The 22,973-nt window shown below is 31.0% G+C and overlaps 1 protein-coding gene across 2 annotated transcripts in view; it reads right to left on the reverse strand.

Moving 5' to 3' along the window:
• LOC126880427 (protein transport protein Sec23A) overlaps positions 1 to 22,973 on the reverse strand; it is a 51,895-nt gene that overhangs the window by 11,766 nt on the left and 17,156 nt on the right. For both annotated transcript variants that reach the window (XM_050644272.1, XM_050644273.1), the window contains exons 5-8: positions 13,192 to 13,440; positions 11,102 to 11,415; positions 7,448 to 7,659; positions 2,056 to 2,256 (exon numbers count right to left, since the gene is read on the reverse strand). In XM_050644272.1, coding sequence (XP_050500229.1) covers positions 2,056 to 2,256; positions 7,448 to 7,659; positions 11,102 to 11,415; positions 13,192 to 13,440 — 976 coding nt within the window. The remainder of the gene's footprint in view (positions 1 to 2,055; positions 2,257 to 7,447; positions 7,660 to 11,101; positions 11,416 to 13,191; positions 13,441 to 22,973) is intronic.

Below are 22,973 nucleotides of genomic sequence, written 5' to 3' on the forward strand. Positions count from 1 at the left end.
TTAGATTCGATTATTTTAACGCGAAGAAGATTAACTTATTAGTAATAATCTTTGTTTTTGATTTATTCATGGACAGCCTTGCTTCCAAACTCACTCATTATATTCTTTCTAACAGCTCTATTACACCAGAAACTCGTACTCGAACAGTACCTTAAACTAACACAGGTATCATAATTGTTTAAGCGGAAAACCAAAACACAAAGTTAAAAAATTTGTACGATTACGAATATCGGTCAAATATACTTTATTTTTTAGAATCTTAACTTAAATTTCTTGTAGACTAGAGCATTTAACTGTTATTAACGTAACGACACTGGGAACTCAAGACAACATATACAGGGTGTTTCAATAATAATTGTCCATATATTACCTGGAGAAACCTTAGCACAAAATACGAAGATTTAACCTAAAACACTTAAAATGTGGTTCCTTACTGAGCTACAGGGTGTTTTATCTAAAAATTTAAAAACTATTTTTGCTCGGCATTTTAAAACTATTCGACGTATCCTTTTCATACTTAACAGAAAGTGGGACTACTAGACACCCTACTAAATTATGATAAACAAACGTTCCTAGCTACTACCAGAGGCGTACGACAGGGGATGGTGGATGGTTGACCCTTCTCAAATTCTACGCCACTGGAGGAATTACTATTTTAGTGCCATTTTTAAATTCCCCAACACTTTCTACGTAAATAATATACTCTTCATTGGTAACGATAAAGTCATTAGTTTTCGAGATATTTGAAGTTAAAAATAAAACGGAACAGTTATTTTGATTAATTTATGATATGATTCATATGATTGAAATTTAAAAATTATTTGTACCCAGTACTTTAAAACTATTTGGCGTATCCTTATCATACTTGGCAGAAAGTGTAGGTACTATACGTACACCCTACTAAATTAAGATAAATAAACGTTTCTAGCTACTACCAGAGGCGTACGACAGGGGATAGTGACTGGTTAACCCTTCCCAAATTCTCCGCCACTGACGAAAATGCTATTTTAGCGTATTTTTTTATTTTGCAATACTTTTTATGTAGATAATATACTCTTCATTCGTAACGATAAAATTATTAGTTTTTGAGATATTTGAAATTAAAAATGAAGCGACACAATACACTGATCAAAATAACCGTGTCGTTTTCATTTTTAACTTCAAAGATCTCGAAAACTAATGACTTTATCGTTACGAATGAAGAGTATATTATTTTCATAGAAAGTATTGTAGAATCCAAAAATTGAACTAAAATTGCAATTTCGCCAGTGGCGTAGAATTTGGAAAGGGTCAACCATTCACTTTACCCCGTTGTACGCCTCTGGTAATAGCCAGAAACGTTTGTTTAAAAAAATTTAGTAGTTTGTACAGTAGCTATACTTCCTGTCAAGTATGAAAAGGATATGTCGAATAGTTTTAAAATGCTGAGCAAAAATATTTTTTAAATTTTTAGATAAAACACCCTGTAACTCAGTAAGGAACCACATTTTATTTAAGTGTTTTAGGTTAAATCTTCGTATTTTGTGCTAAGGTTTCTCCAGTTACTATATGGACAATTATTAATGAAACACCCTGTATAGTTTTTTTACTTTATTATTTTTGATGAAGCAATGTAGCTGAAACTAGCACAAGAATGATAATTATGTACGCGGAAGCAAAAACTAGATACTAAAAGCACAGTATGATGCTAACGAATCAGTAGGGTCACTCCGCGAAAATCCTTTGTTCTCTATGTTCCATTTTGGCGACGGCGCATCAAAAATTTTAGTCCTTTGGGCAGTGATTGGTCGTTACCACAGAAGTGGATTGCAAAGTTGGAACCGTCAAAATTCGAGTTGAATTAAACTGTGCTAAAAGTTAAAAACGTCTTAGGCCTTGACGACAGCAGTGTCATCGAAAGAGCGCAGTTACCCAAGTAGATGGAGGCCAATAAACCAAAGAAGAAGAAGAAGAGAGCAAAGTTGTATATTACCTGTGTACAGCTGAAAAATGTATATACTGTATAAACACTTAAATCTATATTAACATGCACACTGAACTTAAATAATATCTTACCAATCTAATCAGCATTCTGTCAACCCATCTAAGAACATCTGGACTATCATCAGATTCTGCCCTATAAACGGCCATCCTAGCCATTATTACAGCAGCAGCTTCTTGATCGAATCCGGCACTGATATGGTGTATATTAGCAGTTGCGTCAGCCCAATTTCGAGCCACTGTTGTTACTCTGATTTTTCTTTGACCACTTGAATGCTAAAATTAACGATAAACAAATGTTTTTATCCTCCATAATAGGTAGATTATTAGTTGTGTTCAACATACAGACTGTTTAGATTTAAATTAGATATACACGCTTTAAATGGCAACACTGCGAGCTAGACGTAAACATTAGCTAGTGTATTATAGTTGTATTAGTTGCCGATTCACCAGCGAAATAGAGATTGCTGTTTCGTTTAGTTTTTGAATACTCTTGGACAATCCATACTTGCATACTCGCTTAAATTATTCAATAATTTAATTAATAGCATTATTTTTTCACTGCGTATTCAATGTTTACAATAATTTATATACTATTCAATACAAACTAATAATCGAGAAAAGAGAAAAATTGACTAATTACGTATTTTTTATGGGAAATAAGCCACAATTTTACTAAAAAATGAATTTATTAAAAATAAATTTATAATTATTATTAATTAAAATTAATTTATTATAATAATAGTATTTTGTATTTTGACAACGAAACCCGATTTGGGCTTCGACACGTTAATAAATTCATTTTTTAGTAAAATTGTGGCTTATTTCCCATAAAAAATACGTAATTATAAAAATGCCACAAGGAAATAGCTTCAGAACAACATTAAGAAAAATTGACAAAATTATTTTATTAACATACTGTCACCAGCGGAACGAGTAGATAAATTTTGAACATCTTTAACAAATTAAAATACAATTAAAACTATAAAAAGGGGGTAAACCCTGTAGTTGACTGTATACCTTCAATATAATTTTAAGGATTTTTAATAAATTCATATGCCTACATACAACAGAAGTGTTTACTTCATTCCACGTTGTTAAAGTACAATTATTGTATACAGCAATGTTGCCGATTTTAGCGTTTCCTTCAGTCTCTTATATCTAATCAAAAACTAAACGGTCTGTATATTAAAAATCCATAGGGTTATTCTGAAATGAAACACGTGTGATACTACTCTGTCGCAAATCAGTTTTTTAATTCTTTTTAATTCCAATTTCACATGATCGTCGATTATTTCTTTAACTTGATACTTATACACAGGGTAATTTAAAGCTACTGAGACGTACAAAAATGCCTTAATTTTTGTTTTTTTACTATAATTTCACCATGTATTTATATTTTGTCACGAAAATTGACTCAAATGCATAACTTTGGATAATAGATATTATTTTATTTATTATTTATACATTTTGTTATAAGGGACGTTACTTAATATTAAATAAAAAAATATGAAAAAAATTTTTTTAAGAAACGCTTTTCTTTAGTTACGAGTGACTGTGTGTGTGTTCACAAAGAGGGGATGGCATTAGATAAACTTTTTGCCACAGATATTTGAAAGTTGAAGATTGAAGATGTATATTAAATTTTTATTTTAGAATCTTTAAGAAATTGTATGATAATATCATTAATAGTTTTGGTGTTGAAGCTTAGTAGGTGTGAAATATTCAGCGGTAAACTTACATTCTGCTCCTGAAATCTAGCAATTAGTGCTTTCGTGTGGTATTTATTAAGTTCACAATTAAAAAATATTATATGATTTAAATCTGCAGTAGAGTAGTTATCACATGAACAGAGAGTTTATACGCATTCCTATTTTAGCTAAATGTGCAGGAAAATTGCCATGGTTTAATCTTAAGCGACTTAGGGATGTGGTTACGAGTGACTAAAATTAAAAATATAAAAAATCAAATAAAAAGCAAAAAATAAAAAAAAATCAAACTTGAAGGATTATTCGAAAAAAAAAACTGTTAGACAGATTAAATATACAAAAATCTCACACATTCGTTAAAAAAATTGAAAAAATCTAACACATTCGTTAAAGAAAAGTGTGGGGCGCGTCTTCATCGAATAAACGGTTTTCGCCCCACGCTTTTTTTTAACGAATGTGTTAGATTTTTTCAATTTTTTAACGAATGTGTGAGATTTTTGTATATTTAATCTGTCTTAACAGTTTCTTTCGAATAATCCTTAGAGTTTGAATTTTTTTTATTTTTTGCTTTTTATTTGATTTTTTTATATTTTTAATTTTAGTCACTTGTAACTAAAGAAAAGCGATTCTTAAAAACTTTTTTTTCATATTTTTTTATTTTTTTACTTTTTAGTCTTAACATTTTTCAAACATTAAAATATACGTCATGTTTATTAAAATATATATAAAACATATGATGTACTAACATGAAAAATAGTCGGAATCGGCAAAAAATTTGAAACTTTATTGTTTATTTATGAAGCATAACGTAAACAATTAAAGTAAAAAGAGAAATTATGTACAGTTCATATAATTCGCTACAATCTGCAAAAAATTCAAGTTTCTTCATTGTTTAAAACAAGAGAATTTAAGCATGTTCCATTAAAATAGTTTTTTTATTTAAACAATAAACATAAAAATAAGATTTTTATTGACTATTCGTGTATTGTTCCCGCGAAGGCATATATCTGCAAATTTTCATTCAATTGCACTGAAGAAAAGGCAGTCAAATTAACATCTAAAGTTTTGACACAAACGATTGGCGCTCATTATTTTTACTTAAAAATAACAGCTAAGTAATCAAATAATGACAAAAATTTCTTCAGCATCTTGTCGAGGGGGCTTTAAACTTTGATTTAGTCACTTTCTGACTTTCATAGTAATACCTTTTAACCGAGTAATTAAGCCTTGGAAATCGCCATTTTTCGTTTTTTTCTTTTCAATTTTAAAATGCTTTAGCTCGAACACGATCCACTTTAGAGAAAAATTATAAGAGACCTTTCTTATCCAGAATAGTCCAAAAATCCTAAAAAAAAATTTGTCCTGGCCAAAAATATTGATTTTTGCAATTAGATTAGAAAGAAAATTGTTAAAAAAAAATTTGGACCACTTTTCGCGTGGGCGACTTCTTGAATCTTATTCTGGGGTGTCTCACGAATGTGATTATGCAAAAAAATCTCATGGGAATATTTTCTTCAAAGAACCTGCCGTTTTCGCCTTGTCTAATATATTTTATTTAAACATCATCTGTTCATCATGTTAAGAGGTTTTTTTACATGTTTGAGCCAATAAAATATTGGAGTGAAACCCCTTTAAATGTTGTACAATTATAGAAAGTTTACATGCTTATATTAAATTGAGTGTGATGTTTAAAACAACCCTAGATTCAACTTCTAAATTGCTAACGTTTAATTGCAATAAGGTTAGCAATAGTAAAGGTAGTATTGTTGTTTTTTTTTTCTCACGAAAAAATAGAAATATATCTTTTTTTTTCATTACACTCTAGAGAGTTCCACAAACAATTTTACTGTTTTTTGAAGTACTTAATAAGTTTTCAAATTACAAACGATCTAAAACCTTTAAAAAGGTGAGGTCCCATTATTCCGTTGCGTTGTGACGTCGCAACGGAACAACGCAGGGGCGAAGCCCCATTAGTGCGTTGTATGCCAACAACGCATTGTATGCCACACCTGCGTTGCGATGACACTACCATCAAAGAACACCCTTGTCCGTCGATCCGTTGAAACATCGCAACTGATCGACGCAGCGCAATGCACTGATGGGGCCTCGTTCCGATGCGTTGTTCCGTTACAACGTCGCAATGCAACGCACTAATGGGGCCACGTCCTGATGCGTTGTTCAGTTGTGACGCACAGTGGTTCCAAATGCTGAAAACGTGGTCATGAGGCGAAAAAAGGAGTCCCTATTTAGGGATTTTCATGTTTACATTTGTTTTCTCATACTATCGTAGAGTCCTAATATGCGGTTATGAGGATCAGACTGGATGTATTCTGATTCACAACTCAGAAATAAGTGGGCCATGCCCAGGTTTATTTTGGCCGGTAGAGAAAGTGAAAAAGAACTCGTATATTGAAAACGCTGTAAAACGTTTTGTAGTTTATCAATTTTATCACTGTAAAGCAGATTCTTCTTTTTTAAGTATGAAGTAATGTAAGATGTAACTTAATACAACATTTATTAAAAATAAATGCCTTAAATTTGTTAATGCATAAATAGTGAAAATATACTTGAAATAATTAAAAATTTGTAAAGATGCATTCCAAAAGTACAAAATTCTGCGACTAATGTTTATTAATCTTAAAATATATAGTAAGGAGATACAGAATCACTTTGGTTTAGCTGCCTATAACTGCCTATGCATTGCTGGCAGTTGTTTGAATACAAAAGTGGGAAATGACGCATATTACATGATTCTGGCGATTGTTGAGTATGTATGGGCAGTTGTACATAAGTAATAGGTTCTGAATATTGTACTTCATAAAGAAAATGTATTGGTAATCAGCAGCTTCAAAAGTCCCTTATAGTATAACATTTTAAACAAAAATGCGGCTAAAATAAAATTTTCGAACTTCTTTCGTCCATATTGGATCCGCCATTTTGTTTAAAAAAAAGTAATGTTAGATTTGTAATCAGCTACCTTAACCTACCAAATTTGACAAAAAGTTTCCCTTTTTGATTGATATTTTCAATTTCTTTCCGCCATGTTGGATCCGCCATTTTGTTTTACAGAAAAAATAATGCCAGATTCGTAATTAGCGATACCAAAAACCCTTAAGAACGAAAGTAATTCCAAAATGTATAAACAATATACGCTTTTCAAGGTTCATGACCACGTTTTCGGCATTTGGAACCACTGTGCGACGTCGCAACGCAACGCAGCGCAACGCACTACTGGGGCCTCGCTCTAAAACTGCTTTTCGGTCGCACAAGTACACAACTACAACATTTTTTCGAAACTACACTTCAGCTACAAACTGCATTCAATGCCGTCTTTGTGAAAGCATTTCCCGTGACGTGAGATCATTTGTAATGTGAAAGTTTAAATTAAGTGTTTTTAGGCATATTTCAAATACCCTATATTTGTTGCCAAAACGCAAAATGTATGTATGTATAAATATACATACATAAAACTAAAGGTTTTGAAGACTAGATACTAACAACAATCCACAGGTCAATGTAAGTGATAAATTTTATTGATCTCATGAGATGCATCGTAAAAAATGGTAAATATCGCGCATCGTTTATTTATTTAACAGCTTTATAGAAACTGACTGCATTTGCGACAAAATTCAATGCCCAAAATTGATCTTAGCAAAATTCAGCGTGTTCATATGATTTTTAGAGATCAAATATCTCACGATTGGACTATTAAATTTCTCGGTGTGTTTAGTGTTGAAAACTATGAAAAGATTAATTACCTGGTACTGCGTAATAAATTGTATACAACCTCTACCACCTTGAGGTATGGGAGCAGAATGTTGATTTACGACCTCAAAGAATAAAGACATGGTAGTACTTGGCGTTAAAGTACACATTTTCCATTGCACAGTATTACCCATTCCTATTTCTGTGTCGGAAACCAAGGGGCTCTTCACGTTAAGTGATACACACGAACCGATACCTCCTTGAACTAAAACAAATATATATTTTTAACTATGTATATGGACAAATTTTAGACAAAAGACCCCGACATTTTTCTTATGTAAAAGTGGTTTCAGTTAAATTTACTGAAACTTTAGAGAGATAACTTTGATCATACTGATCATTGCAATAAATTCAGGGAGTGATTCTGCATGAAAATAATACCAAAATAATGACAGTTTGCTTTATAAACGTTATAAAAAAAGCTTTATAAATTTAATTATTTTGCATAAAAACGGCGCCTCATATAAAAAAAGAAAGGTTTTTAATATTGTTCGGAGGCTATTAATTATTATTATTATTATCAATTATTAATCTGAAAGATTTTTTATCACAAATTAATGAAGAATTCAAAAATGATTTTAAATTTGAAATATCTCAGCGGCGTAATGATGAATATAAAATTCTTAATTGTATGGAAAAAAATGAGCAATAACTTCCTTTAAATAATTGATGGATTCGACCGTTACTTGATGGAAGTTCATTTTATCTAACAATAAAAAACTGAAAACGTTTGTTTTCTATACTTCCACAAAATTTATTATCTCTAAGTGACTACAGCTGTTTCGGCGGAGTGCCTTTCTCAAGTAATATAGTTTACAATGTGTTTGCCTTTTTAATCTTCAACTGAAGAGGTTGAGGAGTGGGGAGCTGTTTGTCTCGAGTTGGTCATTCAGAATTATATCTGTATTTTTCAGTTTATTAATTTCCATAGATTCTAAAAAAGATAGCTTAAGGCCTTTATTTTGAATATGTAGAATTTTAAACTCTTCATTGAAAGAATGATTATGATCTAGAAGGTGAAGTGCGTATGTAGAAGTGTCTGTTTTTCTATTGTTGAATGCCCTTTTGTGTTCTGCTATCCGTTTGTCAAAAGTTCTGCCAGTTTGACCGATGTACGTTTTCGGACAGTCACCACAAGTTAGTTTGTACACACCACTCTGTAGTTGCTTTCTCTTTCGGCTTTTATTGTTCTTAATATATTTGCTTAAGTTGTTGTTAGTTCTGAAAGCTGGTGTTATTCCTTTCTTTTTTATGTATCTGGCTATTGTTGTTGTTATCTTGCCAGTATATGTGAGAGAGCAGAAGGTACTGGGTTCTTTCTGTGGTGGTGGATACACTAATTTCAGGGCTTTCTTATGGAGTTTTTGGTTTAAAATTTTGTTAACTGTTTGTTCGTTATAGCCGTTGTTTACTGCTATTTGTTTAATGATGTTTAGTTCTATTTCGAAGTTATTTTTTGTCATGGGAATTTCTGTCAGTCTATGTATCATGCTATGGTAGGCTGCTAATTTGTGTTGTGTAGGATGGGATGATGAATTGTGTATAGTTGTGTCAGTATGGGTAGGTTTATGATATATGGAGAACTCATGTTTGTTGTGTAGTCTGGAAATCGTTACATCTAGAAAGTTTATAGAGTTATTCTGTTCTGTTTCTACTGTAAACTCAATATTATTATGAAGTGAATTAATATATGATAGAAATTGGTCAAGTTGTCTGTTAGTTCCTGTAAAGCATACTAGTATATCATCCACGTATCTCCACCAATATAAGAACTGTTTAAATACGGGATGATTAGAAATTGTTGTTTCAAGTTGGTTCATAAATATATCTGATAGCAATGGGCTTAGAGGATTACCCATAATAAGTCCTGCACTGTTGTTTGTGTATATTTGATTATTGAATTCAAAATAGTCTTGATTTATGCAAATTTTACACCTTCTTGAAATTTGCATAAATCAAGACTATTTTGAATTCAATAATCAAATATACACAAACAACAGTGCAGGACTTATTATGGGTAATCCTCTAAGCCCATTGCTATCAGATATATTTATGAACCAACTTGAAACAACAATTTCTAATCATCCCGTATTTAAACAGTTCTTATATTGGTGGAGATACGTGGATGATATACTAGTATGCTTTACAGGAACTAACAGACAACTTGGCCAATTTCTATCATATATTAATTCACTTCATAATAATATTGAGTTTACAGTAGAAACAGAACAGAATAACTCTATAAACTTTCTAGATGTAACGATTTCCAGACTACACAACAAACATGAGTTCTCCATATATCATAAACCTACCCATACTGACACAACTATACACAATTCATCATCCCATCCTACACAACACAAATTAGCAGCCTACCATAGCATGATACATAGACTGACAGAAATTCCCATGACAAAAAATAACTTCGAAATAGAACTAAACATCATTAAACAAATAGCAGTAAACAACGGCTATAACGAACAAACAGTTAACAAAATTTTAAACCAAAAACTCCATAAGAAAGCCCTGAAATTAGTGTATCCACCACCACAGAAAGAACCCAGTACCTTCTGCTCTCTCACATATACTGGCAAGATAACAACAACAATAGCCAGATACATAAAAAAGAAAGGAATAACACCAGCTTTCAGAACTAACAACAACTTAAGCAAATATATTAAGAACAATAAAAGCCGAAAGAGAAAGCAACTACAGAGTGGTGTGTACAAACTAACTTGTGGTGACTGTCCGAAAACGTACATCGGTCAAACTGGCAGAACTTTTGACAAACGGATAGCAGAACACAAAAGGGCATTCAACAATAGAAAAACAGACACTTCTACATACGCACTTCACCTTCTAGATCATAATCATTCTTTCAATGAAGAGTTTAAAATTCTACATATTCAAAATAAAGGCCTTAAGCTATCTTTTTTAGAATCTATGGAAATTAATAAACTGAAAAATACAGATATAATTCTGAATGACCAACTCGAGACAAACAGCTCCCCACTCCTCAACCTCTTCAGTTGAAGATTAAAAAGGCAAACACATTGTAAACTATATTACTTGAGAAAGGCACTCCGCCGAAACAGCTGTAGTCACTTAGAGATAATAAATTTTGTGGAAGTATAGAAAACAAACGTTTTCAGTTTTTTATTGTTAAATAACTTCCTTTTAAAACGTGTCAAATTTCATTCGTATATTTCAACTGTTTTCAGAGCAATAAATAAATCCTCAGTTTGTAAGAAAAAATTCAACACCCCTTATTTTGTAAAACAAAGCATTTGCAGACATACGTTTAGATAGCAAACTGTCATTATTTTTCATGCAGAAATTTTTGTAGTTATTCACTAACACCCAATATATTATACAAATATGTATTATTCAAATGCAATAAAAACCGGCATTTTGGACATCTATATCTCAGAAACAATTGATTTCTGAGTTTCTGCAAAATTTCACCAAATTTAACTCTAAAACCACTTTTACATAAAGAAAGTGCCGGGATCCTTTAGTTTGTGTTTTAAATTTGAGTATAATTTGTTTTCGATATAAAAAACATTGTTTTCTAAATTTTAAATAAATATTATTATTACACAATCAAAAACCACAAATCTAAAAATTCACAAGACCGTTATAATTACCTTTTAATTCTCGGGAACACTTCACTTCCAAAGTACCGTTAAATGCCATTTTCAGATCACTTTTTTGATCTCTGGTAAACACACGTTGGAAAGTTTGCTTAAACAAGGAAGAATTAAATGAATCCCCCATTACCATGTGTCCCCCAGTAGAATTACAGCATTGCTTCATTTCCATCAGACCTGTCTGATCCAAAGCACAAGAATAAATATCAACAGAGTGACCATTAGTTGCGGCTCTCATTGCTAACGCATCATAATGTTTAATACCTTTCTTCATATATTTTGCATTATCTTTCTGAATATCATGATGTGATCTAAAATATAAAGCATTTTGTACAACTATATACAGGGTGAGTCACCACTAACGCGACGGAAGATTACAGCGAAATGGTAAGAGATTTGAAAAAAAAAATTAATTAGTGGTTTGTAAGTTGATAAAATCTACATTTTAAAATTATTTTGAAATTATTATGACAGATAACATTCGTAAAAATACATTTATTTGCAGATAATGTACGAAAAATGATCTGGATATCAAATGATCTGAATTCATTAAGTTTACTTTCATTTAAGTCACTTAATGCAGCTGACATAAACGACATTTTTTAAATTCCTGTTACTATTCACGTCCGGCAACTTTAACATGGAGAAATTCATAATAATATATTTGCTTACTCATTATTTTTGTATTATTAATCTATATCAAATAATTAATTACGGTAGTAAAAGTAACATTTTTTTTATTACCAATAAATATATAGGTATTATCAGAAAAAGAATAACATCACAAAATTTTTTTGACACATTTACGTAGCGAAAAATCGTACGGTGGGGTAGTAGTCACATCCGTTTTTTACAGTATTAACTTAGTTTAGACTTAGGGCCGGTTGTTCGAACGCTAATCAAAAATGATCATTATCAAATAGTTAATTACTGTCACAACTGTCAATGTCAACTTTGATTGGGTTGCTGAAAACATAATTATTGATTACAATTATGAAAATAGTTAATCAATTATGTGAATAATTGTTATGTTAATTGATTAACTGATCTCATAATTAAAATCAATTATGTTTTCAGCAGCCCAACCAAAGTTGACGTTGACAGTTGTGACAGTAATTAAATATTTGATAGTGATCATTGTTGATTAGCGTTCGAACAACCGGCCCTAAGTTTATTCTTTCATTTTTCCGACTGTAGATGTTCTTCTAATTTCCTAGCGTTGGCTTTTTTGTGAAGTGGAATGAATACTGACAGTAGCCAGTCATTTGGTAAGTGATTAGTCTCATAGTCTCATATATGTTGTTAAATAGCTTTGTAAGAGCTGTGATTTGGTGTGCCTCTAATAGCTTTAAAATTTCACCATGCATCATGTCCTGGTGATTTCCCATCTTTAATTAGCTTAATGGCTATGGTTACTTCTTCGATTGTCATTTCTGGGCCGGAGAGATTGTCTATTTCAGTCGGTCTTCTTCCTCTCTCTTCGAATAATTCTTGCATGTATTCTTAAAAGCAGCTTTACATCAAGGCTATGCAAGTCTCATGCTATGCAAGTCCGTCTTGCATGGCATATCTCTTGCCTAGCCTGCCCTTGTTACATCAGAGCTATTTCTGTGCAATTATAGATACCACTTTCATTGTTGCCAATAGAAGAAATATATCAAAATATTAACTTTAGATATTTCACTTGTAAATTTCAGTCCATAATTAAATATATTCAAATATAAATTACAAATTATTACATCCAATAAATACCATTTAAACTTACACAATAAGGTTAAGTTTTTTTCTCAACTATAAATTTTGTCATATTGGCAACATGAATTTTGACAGGACTTGCATCAAAATAGCATGAAAAATAGAACATGTTTTAATTTTTCGTCTAGCATAGGAATTGCATGGAAATACCGCGTGGGCATGCGCAGTAGTGCGATCTGTCTTGCATGGCTCTTGCCTAGCATGAAAACAGCAAAATGTAAAACTGTCTTTACATCTTTTAATTCCAGACTATAGCCTATAAACACTAAAAATGTATTCGTGAAAGACTACACACATTAATATGTATCAACTAAGTTTAGAAGTATATTTACCTAATAGGCTGTTTTAAATCATCATTAACTACCTGACCAGGTCCTTGTGAGCAAGGTCCTCCAACAAATAGCATAACTCGGGCGCCAGTATTGGAATATGTACATTCTAACAAACCAATGGCAATCGATAAAGCTACACCTGTAGATCTTAAATACCTTTTACCCTGATGAACAGGCCAAGGATCTTTCTGTTGTTCTCCTATTAGGTCTGTTAGATTCATATCGCATTTGGATACAGGTTGTAGAAACCTAAAAAAATAAGATTGGTTAAATATTGGCTTGTCTGCTTATATCTTGTTTCAATATCATGACACGTCAGCAATGTGAATATGATAGTGTTTCTTGAAGTAGGTACACCAAGTAAAAAAGGAATAAACAATGTATAAAACTTTATTTGAAACCAAATATACGTATAGTTTTATTGTTTTCACCCAATTTTGAAAAAATGAGAAAACATTGAATTATCCACGGCCATCTCTCCGTAAACACAACTCCTCCTTCATTATACCAGGTAGAATTACAAATGAAGTGTCGAATGAAAGCTTATCACCCAATTAATAAAATCGGCTCAGCTCAAACTTCTATCGCCGATAGTGAAACACTAAATTAAAGATGAAAGAACTTTATTTATGAACGACAATTAAAAACACGGGAGCTCTACAAATTACTAATCTACGTGTTCTTAGTGCCTTACATGGATGAATGATAAACTGATAATCGTGAGACTACATGTTGTCTGTTTGAAATGACTCGAATGAATGAATCTAAATGAATGTTCTCTCTTTGTGGCAATATGTATTTTCTGGGTCAGGACCCACCCGTATTATTTATTACAAAATATTAAGATAACAAAGAAATTATATTGTCATAAAAATTAATGTGCAATTATCCAAACTTATTGTTTATGATTTGTAATAGTTAACTAAATTAGCAGGTCATACATGTTTTAATATAATAACAAATTGCTTTACTATGATATACAGGGTGATATATGGATGCCTCGGAAGTCAAACGGTGTAAGTCAACTCTCCCTAAAAATGACTTATTGAAGTTTAACACACATTATTATACAAGGTGTCTGCGTAACTTGGAACCATATGGGAAACTTTCTTAATGTCAATTTTACGAAAAAAAAGTTATTCTTTACAAAGAGCTCTGCATACTCTGAAATCTAAGACGCAATCATCAGATATCAAATTTTATCAACAGTATACGAGGTATGTCAAAAAATATGAATTTCGGTCAAGAGTAACGTGCCTTTATATTTCACAATATCGAAAATTGTCATTCAGAAAAGTTGTTTGTAATTGAAAATTATGTTATAATCTGCATTTACACTCTTCTATAAAAAAAATTAAAAATTTTCCTCAAATCACGGACACCCAACATCATTTTCAACCAAAACTTTTCGTTTATAAATTCGCAAAAGTGTGTGTGTTATTGCGTTGCCGCTCCTGAAATATCTAGAGGCCACCTAGCGATGGATTCCGATGTAGTTTTGTCTTCTGAATCCAAATCTGAAAACGGCATTTCGCTATATCTAACCATCTTCGAGATATCCGACCTCAAAGTCGTCATTGTGACGTCACAAGCCTCCTTTAAATTGTCATTTTCTTCCGACATAGAAACGTCAACTCTACTTTGTTTTCGTTTGACGCAACTAAACGTCAACATAAAATTGAAATGTCAGATAAACAAATTTTATTTATTTATGTTAATGTAATGTTAAAATTACACTTCCCTATTTTCAAGAAAAACTGTTTATTTTGTATTTATTTATATTTATTAGATATTAAATCTATAGTATACGAGGTATGTCAAAAAATATGAAGTTCGATCAAGATTAAAGTGTGTTTATTTTTCACAATACAGGGTGTAACAAAAATACAGGTCATAAATTAAATCACATATTCTGGGACCAAAAATAGTTCGATTGAACCTAACTTACCTTAGTACAAATGTAAACCTAAAAAAAGTTACAGCCCTTTGAAGTTACAAAATAAAAATCGATTTTTTTCAATAGATCGAACACTGTTTGAGGTTTCTTTTTGAAAACGGACATGTGACACTCTTATGATAGGAACATCTGAAAAAAAAATTATAGTGAAATTTGTATACCCCATAAAAATTTTATGGGGGTTTTGTTCCCTTAAACCCCCCCCCCCAAACTTTTGTGTACGTTCCAATTAAATTATCATTGTGACACAATTAGTTAAGCACAATGTTTTTAAAACTTTTTTGCCTCTTAGTACTTTTTCGAAAAGTTAGTTTTTTGTGAGATATTTTGAATATTTTGTCGTCTCCACCACATATTTGTGTACTGTTAAGTACGATTTTAGAGACTGTAATAATATGAAAATTTATTTATAAATTACAGTTTGAGGTATACTTTGAACCATATTAAAAAACAAGCCACATTTCGATAAAAGGTGCCTTATCGGAAAAATACTAAGAGGCAAAAAAGTTTTAAAAACACTGTGTTTAACTAATGGTACGGCAATAATAGTTTAATTGGAACGTACGCAAACATTTGGAGGGTTTAAAGGCACAAAACCCCCATAAAATTTTTATGTAAACATATTAAAAAAGAAGCCGCATCTCGATTAAAACTGGTTTATCGAAAAAGTACTAAGAGGCAAAAAAGTTTTAAAAACATTATGTTTAATTAATGGTACTACAAAAATTTAATTGGGACGCCCATAAAAGTTTGGGGGGTTTAAGGGAACAAAACCCCCATAAATTTTTTATGGGCTGTACAAATCAATATAATTTCTTTTTAGGATGATCATGCCAAAAAAATGCCACATATCCATTTTCATTTAAAAATCGCTAATAGTTTTCGATATATCGGAAAAAATCGATTTTCATTTTGTAACTTCAAAGGGCTGTAACTTTTTTTGTGTGCATATTTGTACTAAGGTAAGTTAGGTTCAATCGAACTATTTTTGGTCCCAGAATATGTGATTTAATTTATGACATGTATTTTTGTTACACCCTGTATTGAAAAATGTTATAAAAAGTTGTTTAGAGTTAAAAACTATGTTCTAATATGCAATTACTTGTACATCCTTCTAAAGATAAAAAAAATATTTGAAATTTTTTCTCAAATTACGAATACCAATTTCATTTTGATTTATAACTATTTTATTATTAATTTTACGAAGAAAAGTTATTCTTCATAAAAAGATCTGCATGGTCTAAAATCTAAGATGCAATCATCATATATCAAATTTTATCAATTTTATTCGAGGTATGTCAAAAAATATGAATTTCGCTCGAGAGTAGAGTACCTTTATAGTTCACAATATTTAAATTAGGATATAATTGCATATTAAAACATAGAATTTAATACTAAACAACTTTTCATAACAGAAATTTTCCATATTATGAATTTAAATACGTAAATAAACAAAGTTTTCGTTATGATAAAGCTCGCATTTTCAGCTTGTTATTTATGATAGCTCCGTTAATAATTTTACGAAAAAAATTATTCTTTATAAAACGTTTTGCATAGTCTGACAACTAAGATAAAATTATAAGATATTAAATGTCAATTTTATACGAGGTATGTCAAAAAATATGAATTTCGCTGTAGAGTAAAGTACCTTTATTTTTCACAATATTGGAATTTGTTATTATAAAAAGTAGTTCAGAATTAAAAACTATGTTTTAACATGCAATTGCATCCTTCTAGTTGAAATATTGTGAACTATAAAGGTATTTTACTCTTGAGCGAAATTCATATTTTTTGACATACCTCGTATAAAATTGAAAAAAAATTGATATCCTGATTGCACCTTAGTTTTTTGACTATTCAGACATTTTAATAAAGAATAACTTTTTTCGCAAAATTAATAATAACTTAAAATAAAAATGATATTGGGTATCCGTAATTTGAGGAATTTTTTTTTTTTTCGATTAAAGAGTGTAAATGCACATTATAACGTAATTTTTAATTACAAACTTTTCTTAATAACAATTTTTAATATTGTGAAATATAAAGGCACTTTACTCTTGAGCGAAAGTCATATTTTTCGACATACCTCGTATATTATTTCGTTAAAAGGTCGTTAAAGCGATTGAACGTATTTATATCGCTGTGTATAATTCTCGTAAAAAGAGTGGTTTTTTTTCAATTAAAATTAATATTGGAGTAATCAAAAGTAATAAGTGACAAGAAACGCATATTACAGTAAAAGGGTGAGTTCATCCCAAGTATATTTATTGTGGTTTCTTCAATTATTTACGACTGTACATATAAGTATGAAGTGATATTATTATAAAAACAATAATTATCTGCTATAGTCGTACTTGTACCTGTACCTTATAGAACCGGAATTTTAGAAGTCATTACCAGTAATCACATATTAGGCCAGTCAAGTTTCAGAATCCCAATAAAGATGAACAAATGTCCAAATTGTAAGTTGTCGATTGTTGACAATAAGAATACGCTTAATTGTATGTTGTGCAATTTACCGATTCATATTCAATGTCTAGATATTGCACAGGAAGAGGTTATAAGAATAACTAGGGCAAAATCAAAGTCACTAACAATCGTCTGTAACGGTTGCTGTACATTCGAAGATAAGTTCAATAAATTGACTGATCTAATTTCTAAGTTGTCAGACAGATTTGCATCGATTAACTATTTACATAAAGTGCGAGAGGAACTGGAAAAACGAAAAATACTAGATAAGGATCTAACGATAAGGTATATTAATAAGATTCCAACCATTGTTAGTACTAACCAACAACCCACCGCAAAAAACGAATAAAGTTGACAACAATAAATATTTTTTATACTAATATTGCTTCTTTACATGCTAAGTTCGCTGATGTTTTGTCATTTTCATCTTCTAATCCCGATATTCATATTTTTGCTGTAACAGAATCCTGGTTAAGTCCCAGAATACCTAATTCTTTTGTAAAACTTAATGGCTATTCAATTTATCGTAAAGATCGCATTGATCGTGTAGGTGGCGGAGTTCGTGTCTACTTTCAGGAGACCTTCTTTAAAAAATCTAAGATAAGTACTGTAAGTCATAATCTGGAAGGTATAGAATCTCTTATGTTTAAAATTATCTTTCCTAATAAAGTTGTTTTGCACCTCCTTGTTATCTATAAACCAAACATTTCTTTTACTCTTACCAAATCAATGTGTGAATTTTTATAGTAGAGAAAAAGAAAATTTAATCATTTGTGGAGATTTCAATTTTAAGGATTTAAAATGGCCAGTTCAAACTCCGCTTATTGGAGATAATCCGAGTGTTCCATTTTACAATTTATTTTTTCAAACCAATCTAAACCAATTGGTAAAAGAACCTACTAGATATCGTCAAGGTAATACACCTTCGATTTTAGATTTGATAATCACTAATGAGGAAGAACTTATCAGTGAAATTCATTATCTTTCACCAATAGGTATTTCGGACCATGTAGTTCTTCAGACACAAGCTCAATTGGACATTACTGGAGCAATGAATGAAAAAATAGTTAAAGAGTTTAGTAAAATAGATTATGTTAAATTAAATCACTATTTTAGAGAAGTAATTTGGCCGGATTTAGATAATTGTTCATGTAATGATTCTTGGAATAAATATAAAGAAATTATATATAAAGGTATTGATAAATGTTCTTCAAAGTACACTATTAGGACTAATCCCAGAAGCCCTTGGATCGATAACCGACTGATCCCAATGACTAAAGAAAAAAATATTTTATGGAAAAGGGTAAGAAAAAATCCATCGGAAGAAAACATACTTACACATAGACAATTTTCCAATAGATTGACAAAGGAGTTGAGATTATCGAGAAGTAATTATGAAAACAGAGTTGGCTCCAGAGGTCCCAAATCTTTTTACAAATACGTTAGATCAAAATTCTGTACAAAAACTGGTATTCCGTTATTAGAAAAGAAAAATCTAATAGCAAAATATGTTTAAAAGAAGAGGTTTGTGAGTTATTTGCTGAGACTTTTTCCACTGCTTTTACAGTTGACACGGATGCTGCGTTTTCAGGTTTGCCCACTACTGATAGAATAATGGAGAGTTTATCAACAATTGACATCTCTACTGAATTGGTTAGAGAGGTATTATGTTATTTAAAGACTACTGCGTCTCCTGGATCGGAAAATATTTCACCATTGTTATATCATAATTGTGCAGATAGTTTAGCGGCTCCAATGGCAGCTTTATTGGCCAAATCTTTGCAAACAAATTCAATACCAGCTTCATGGAAATCTGGTATAGTAACACCGATATATAAAAGTGGAAATAAACTCCTTTCGTCTAATTATCGCCCAGTAACAGTTCCACCAACATCAGTTAAAATAATGGAAAAATTAATAGCTAATAAATTAATATCCTTTTGGTTAGAGCATAATGTTATTCCAGTCTCTCAACACGGATTTCTGCCGAACCGTTCTGTAACTAGCAACCTTCTTCACTCTCTTAATGAATGGACTTTATCTTTGGACCGATATGAACCGATTGACATTATTTATATAGATTTTTCCCGTGCATTTGATAAGGTACCCATACAAAAATTAATGCTGAAGCTAGAACATTACGACGTGCGTGGTGAGTTGCTATTGTGGTTAGAAAACTTCCTCTCTGAAAGAACTTTTTCGGTCAAAGTGGAAAATGACTGCAGTGTTCCACGTGCGGTAGCCAGTGGTGTCCCTCAGGGATCAATATTAGGGCCTATTCTGTTTTTGTTGTACGTATCTGATTTAACGTGCGGATGGCAGTCAAAATCAGTTTCATATGCCGACGATTTAAAGTTATATTACTGTCCCGATATTGTTAATACTCTTCAGAGTGACCTTAATCAGCTATCAGAATGGAGCATGAAATGGGCTATTCCATTAAATTCGCGTAAGTGTTGTGTTGTTCAATGTGGATATAATAATCCACATATAACATATTTTTTGGATGGAGTTCCTCTGAAATCGGTACAGGAAGTTAATGATTTGGGCGTTACGGTCAACCAAACGTTAAGTTGGTCTACTCAAACAGCAAAAGTAGTCGGTAAAGCTAACTCTGCTTTATACCTCATATCAAAAGCTTTTCCTAGAATGTCTCCAGACTTGTTTTTGAAACTCTATAAAAGTTATGTCAGACCTCACCTGGAATTTGCGGTATCTGTTTGGTCACCTCATTTACAAAGAGATATTAATTTATTAGAAGGAGTACAACGAAGAGCTACTAAGCTACCTTTTAATTATGCAAGATTAAGCTATGAAACTCGATTAAGAAAGCTTAAGTTGTCTCCATTGACTCATAGAAGAGAGAGAGGTGATTTAATATCTACTTACAGAATTCTTGGGGGAGAATTTTGGGGAACATCGAATTTTTTTAATATCAGCGAAGATGCTAGACTACGAGGTCATCACTATAAATTGAAAAAGGAACCTTTTAAAACTACTGTAAGGCAAAACTTTTTGGTAAATCGTGTTTTTGATAAATGGAACAGTTTAAGTGATGACATCGTAGGGGCTATTAGCTTAAATAGTTTCAAAAACAGGTTTGATGAGAACTAACTGGACATTGTATGTGTAATGTTAGCAATTTTTGTTAAAATAGTTGTTGTAAAATATAAGGATATATTTTATGTTTTTTTATGAGAAAAAAATTTGTAATTTTTAGGTATACTTACTTTCTAATTTTTGTATCTTTTTTAATTTGCTATTGTTGTAACAACTTTTATGAAAACCAATTCTTTTGAATATTTACTTTAATTTAATTTTTATTTTGTAAGAATTTGTTTTATGTTATATTATTTAGTTTAAGACCTACAATTATTTTTGTAATTTGAGCCATATAAGCTCTGCTTTGGCTCGATATTATTGTATAATAATAATAATTATTATTATTATTGATAAAATTTGATATCTGATGATTGCATCTTAGGTTTTAGACTATGTAGAGCACTTTATGAAGAATAACTTTTTTTCGTAAAATTGATATTAAAAAAGTTTCCCATATGGTTCCAAGTTACGCAGACACACTGTATATAATATTATTTCCTTGTTTGTATTTATGAATATGTTACCCATATTATGATAATATCTGTATATTTGTTTTTAATAATAGGGAACTTGCATAAAATTTTAAATTCGAAAAAAATGGTATAGGTAAATCACAACAGAACATAATTTAGAACCTGTATCAACGATAAAAAAGTTTTGTTTGTCTTTCGTTTGGCCCCTAAACAGGACTAAAAATTCAACTTATACCAGCCACCCCAAAACGCGTCGTGACGTCACGGGGTTGTATGTTTACATTCTACACCAATTGTATATATAATTTTAAATTAGACATTATAAACGTCAGTAAATAATACAGTTATGTGACGTTAAAAGTGTTTTTGATCGTTTGAACTATTCATAGAAAATTTGTACTTTTACAAAATGGTTTTATTTTCAATAGTAAACCTTCTTTCCTTTCCTTCAAAAACTGTATCAAACTCCAATCTCAACAAAATGGTATATATTATTACAACGACATACGATAAATGCCATTAGAATATAAATATTTTTCCTTTATTCCCGATGACGAGCTGGGCAAATACCCAACTAGGTGGAGGCCAATAAACTAAAGAAGAAGAAGAAGAATATACGTAAATATAACCATAAACGGAACCACATAGTTAAACTCTGTGATGTCACGGGTCGTTTGAACTATTTTAAGATAAAGAAGACTTTAAATTTGTACTTCTAAGTTATTATGAGTTTTTGAAGCGTGAAATTTTGGAAATCTCATTTTTATACAAAACTGAACATTATTATGTAATAAAAAAAATGTGCAAGTTCCCTATTACTTACATTTCTGCAACTACATTCAGAAACATCTTTGTATCTCATTTTAAACACTTATTGACTTACACCAATTGGCTTCTGAGGCATCGATATATTGTTTAATACCAGATATGACAATTGAATATTTGATATTAAAAACCCAAGGATGGTACTAAAAGTGAGAAATTTAACCTCGGGTTTTAGAGTTGCAACCGGAAGTACTGTTTTAAGGTCACAAAAATAGTATAAGCGATATATTATTCGACTTGCCTTAGCAAGATGAGAACAAATGTATACTTTTGGTTTTTATATCATTTTCGTTTAAAAACTCTAACCGGAAGTGCCATATTATAGTCGCAGAAATAATACACGTGGCGTATCAATGGAAGCGTATTAATTCGAGCTTGAATCTTTAGTTCCGGTCTTGAAGTTATTTCCATTTAAACAATTATGGCCGAAAGTTTAGTAAAAATCACTCAAAATTAGTGAAATCGTATATGAATCGATGCAAAGTTACACAAAGACTTGAAATATCGAATTCCGGTTCTACTTTCGGTCACTTTGGGTGAAAACCTAGAACTTACTAAGTCCAATTATTTGTTTGAAATAAAATATAAAACTTTGGAAACGGAATATGGTTTTAAATACATGATCAAAATTTGAAGTAAACAGAAAACAAATCTTGTTTGGGAGAAAAACAACTTTAAAATTTTGCTGTGTTAATAGTTAATATACGAGGATATTTTAGTTTCAAAATGTTTCAACTCACCACAAACTCCTTCTAACACAAAGTGTTAATGGATGAGGGAAGTAGAAATCGAAAGGAAATTCAGTAGAATATAGACTTCGAGCAAGCATTTATGTCATAGGTTTTTCCTCTTATTCTAAGGTTCAAATAATTTTGTTAGCTATTACAAATAAAAATTATTAATTGAAAATTATCTAGTGGCCCTACTAGTTAAATAAGCTTGCTGCTTTCATTTAT

This window comes from Diabrotica virgifera, chromosome 2 (assembly GCF_917563875.1).
Source record: "Diabrotica virgifera virgifera chromosome 2, PGI_DIABVI_V3a".
Lineage (NCBI taxonomy): Eukaryota > Metazoa > Arthropoda > Insecta > Coleoptera > Chrysomelidae > Diabrotica > Diabrotica virgifera.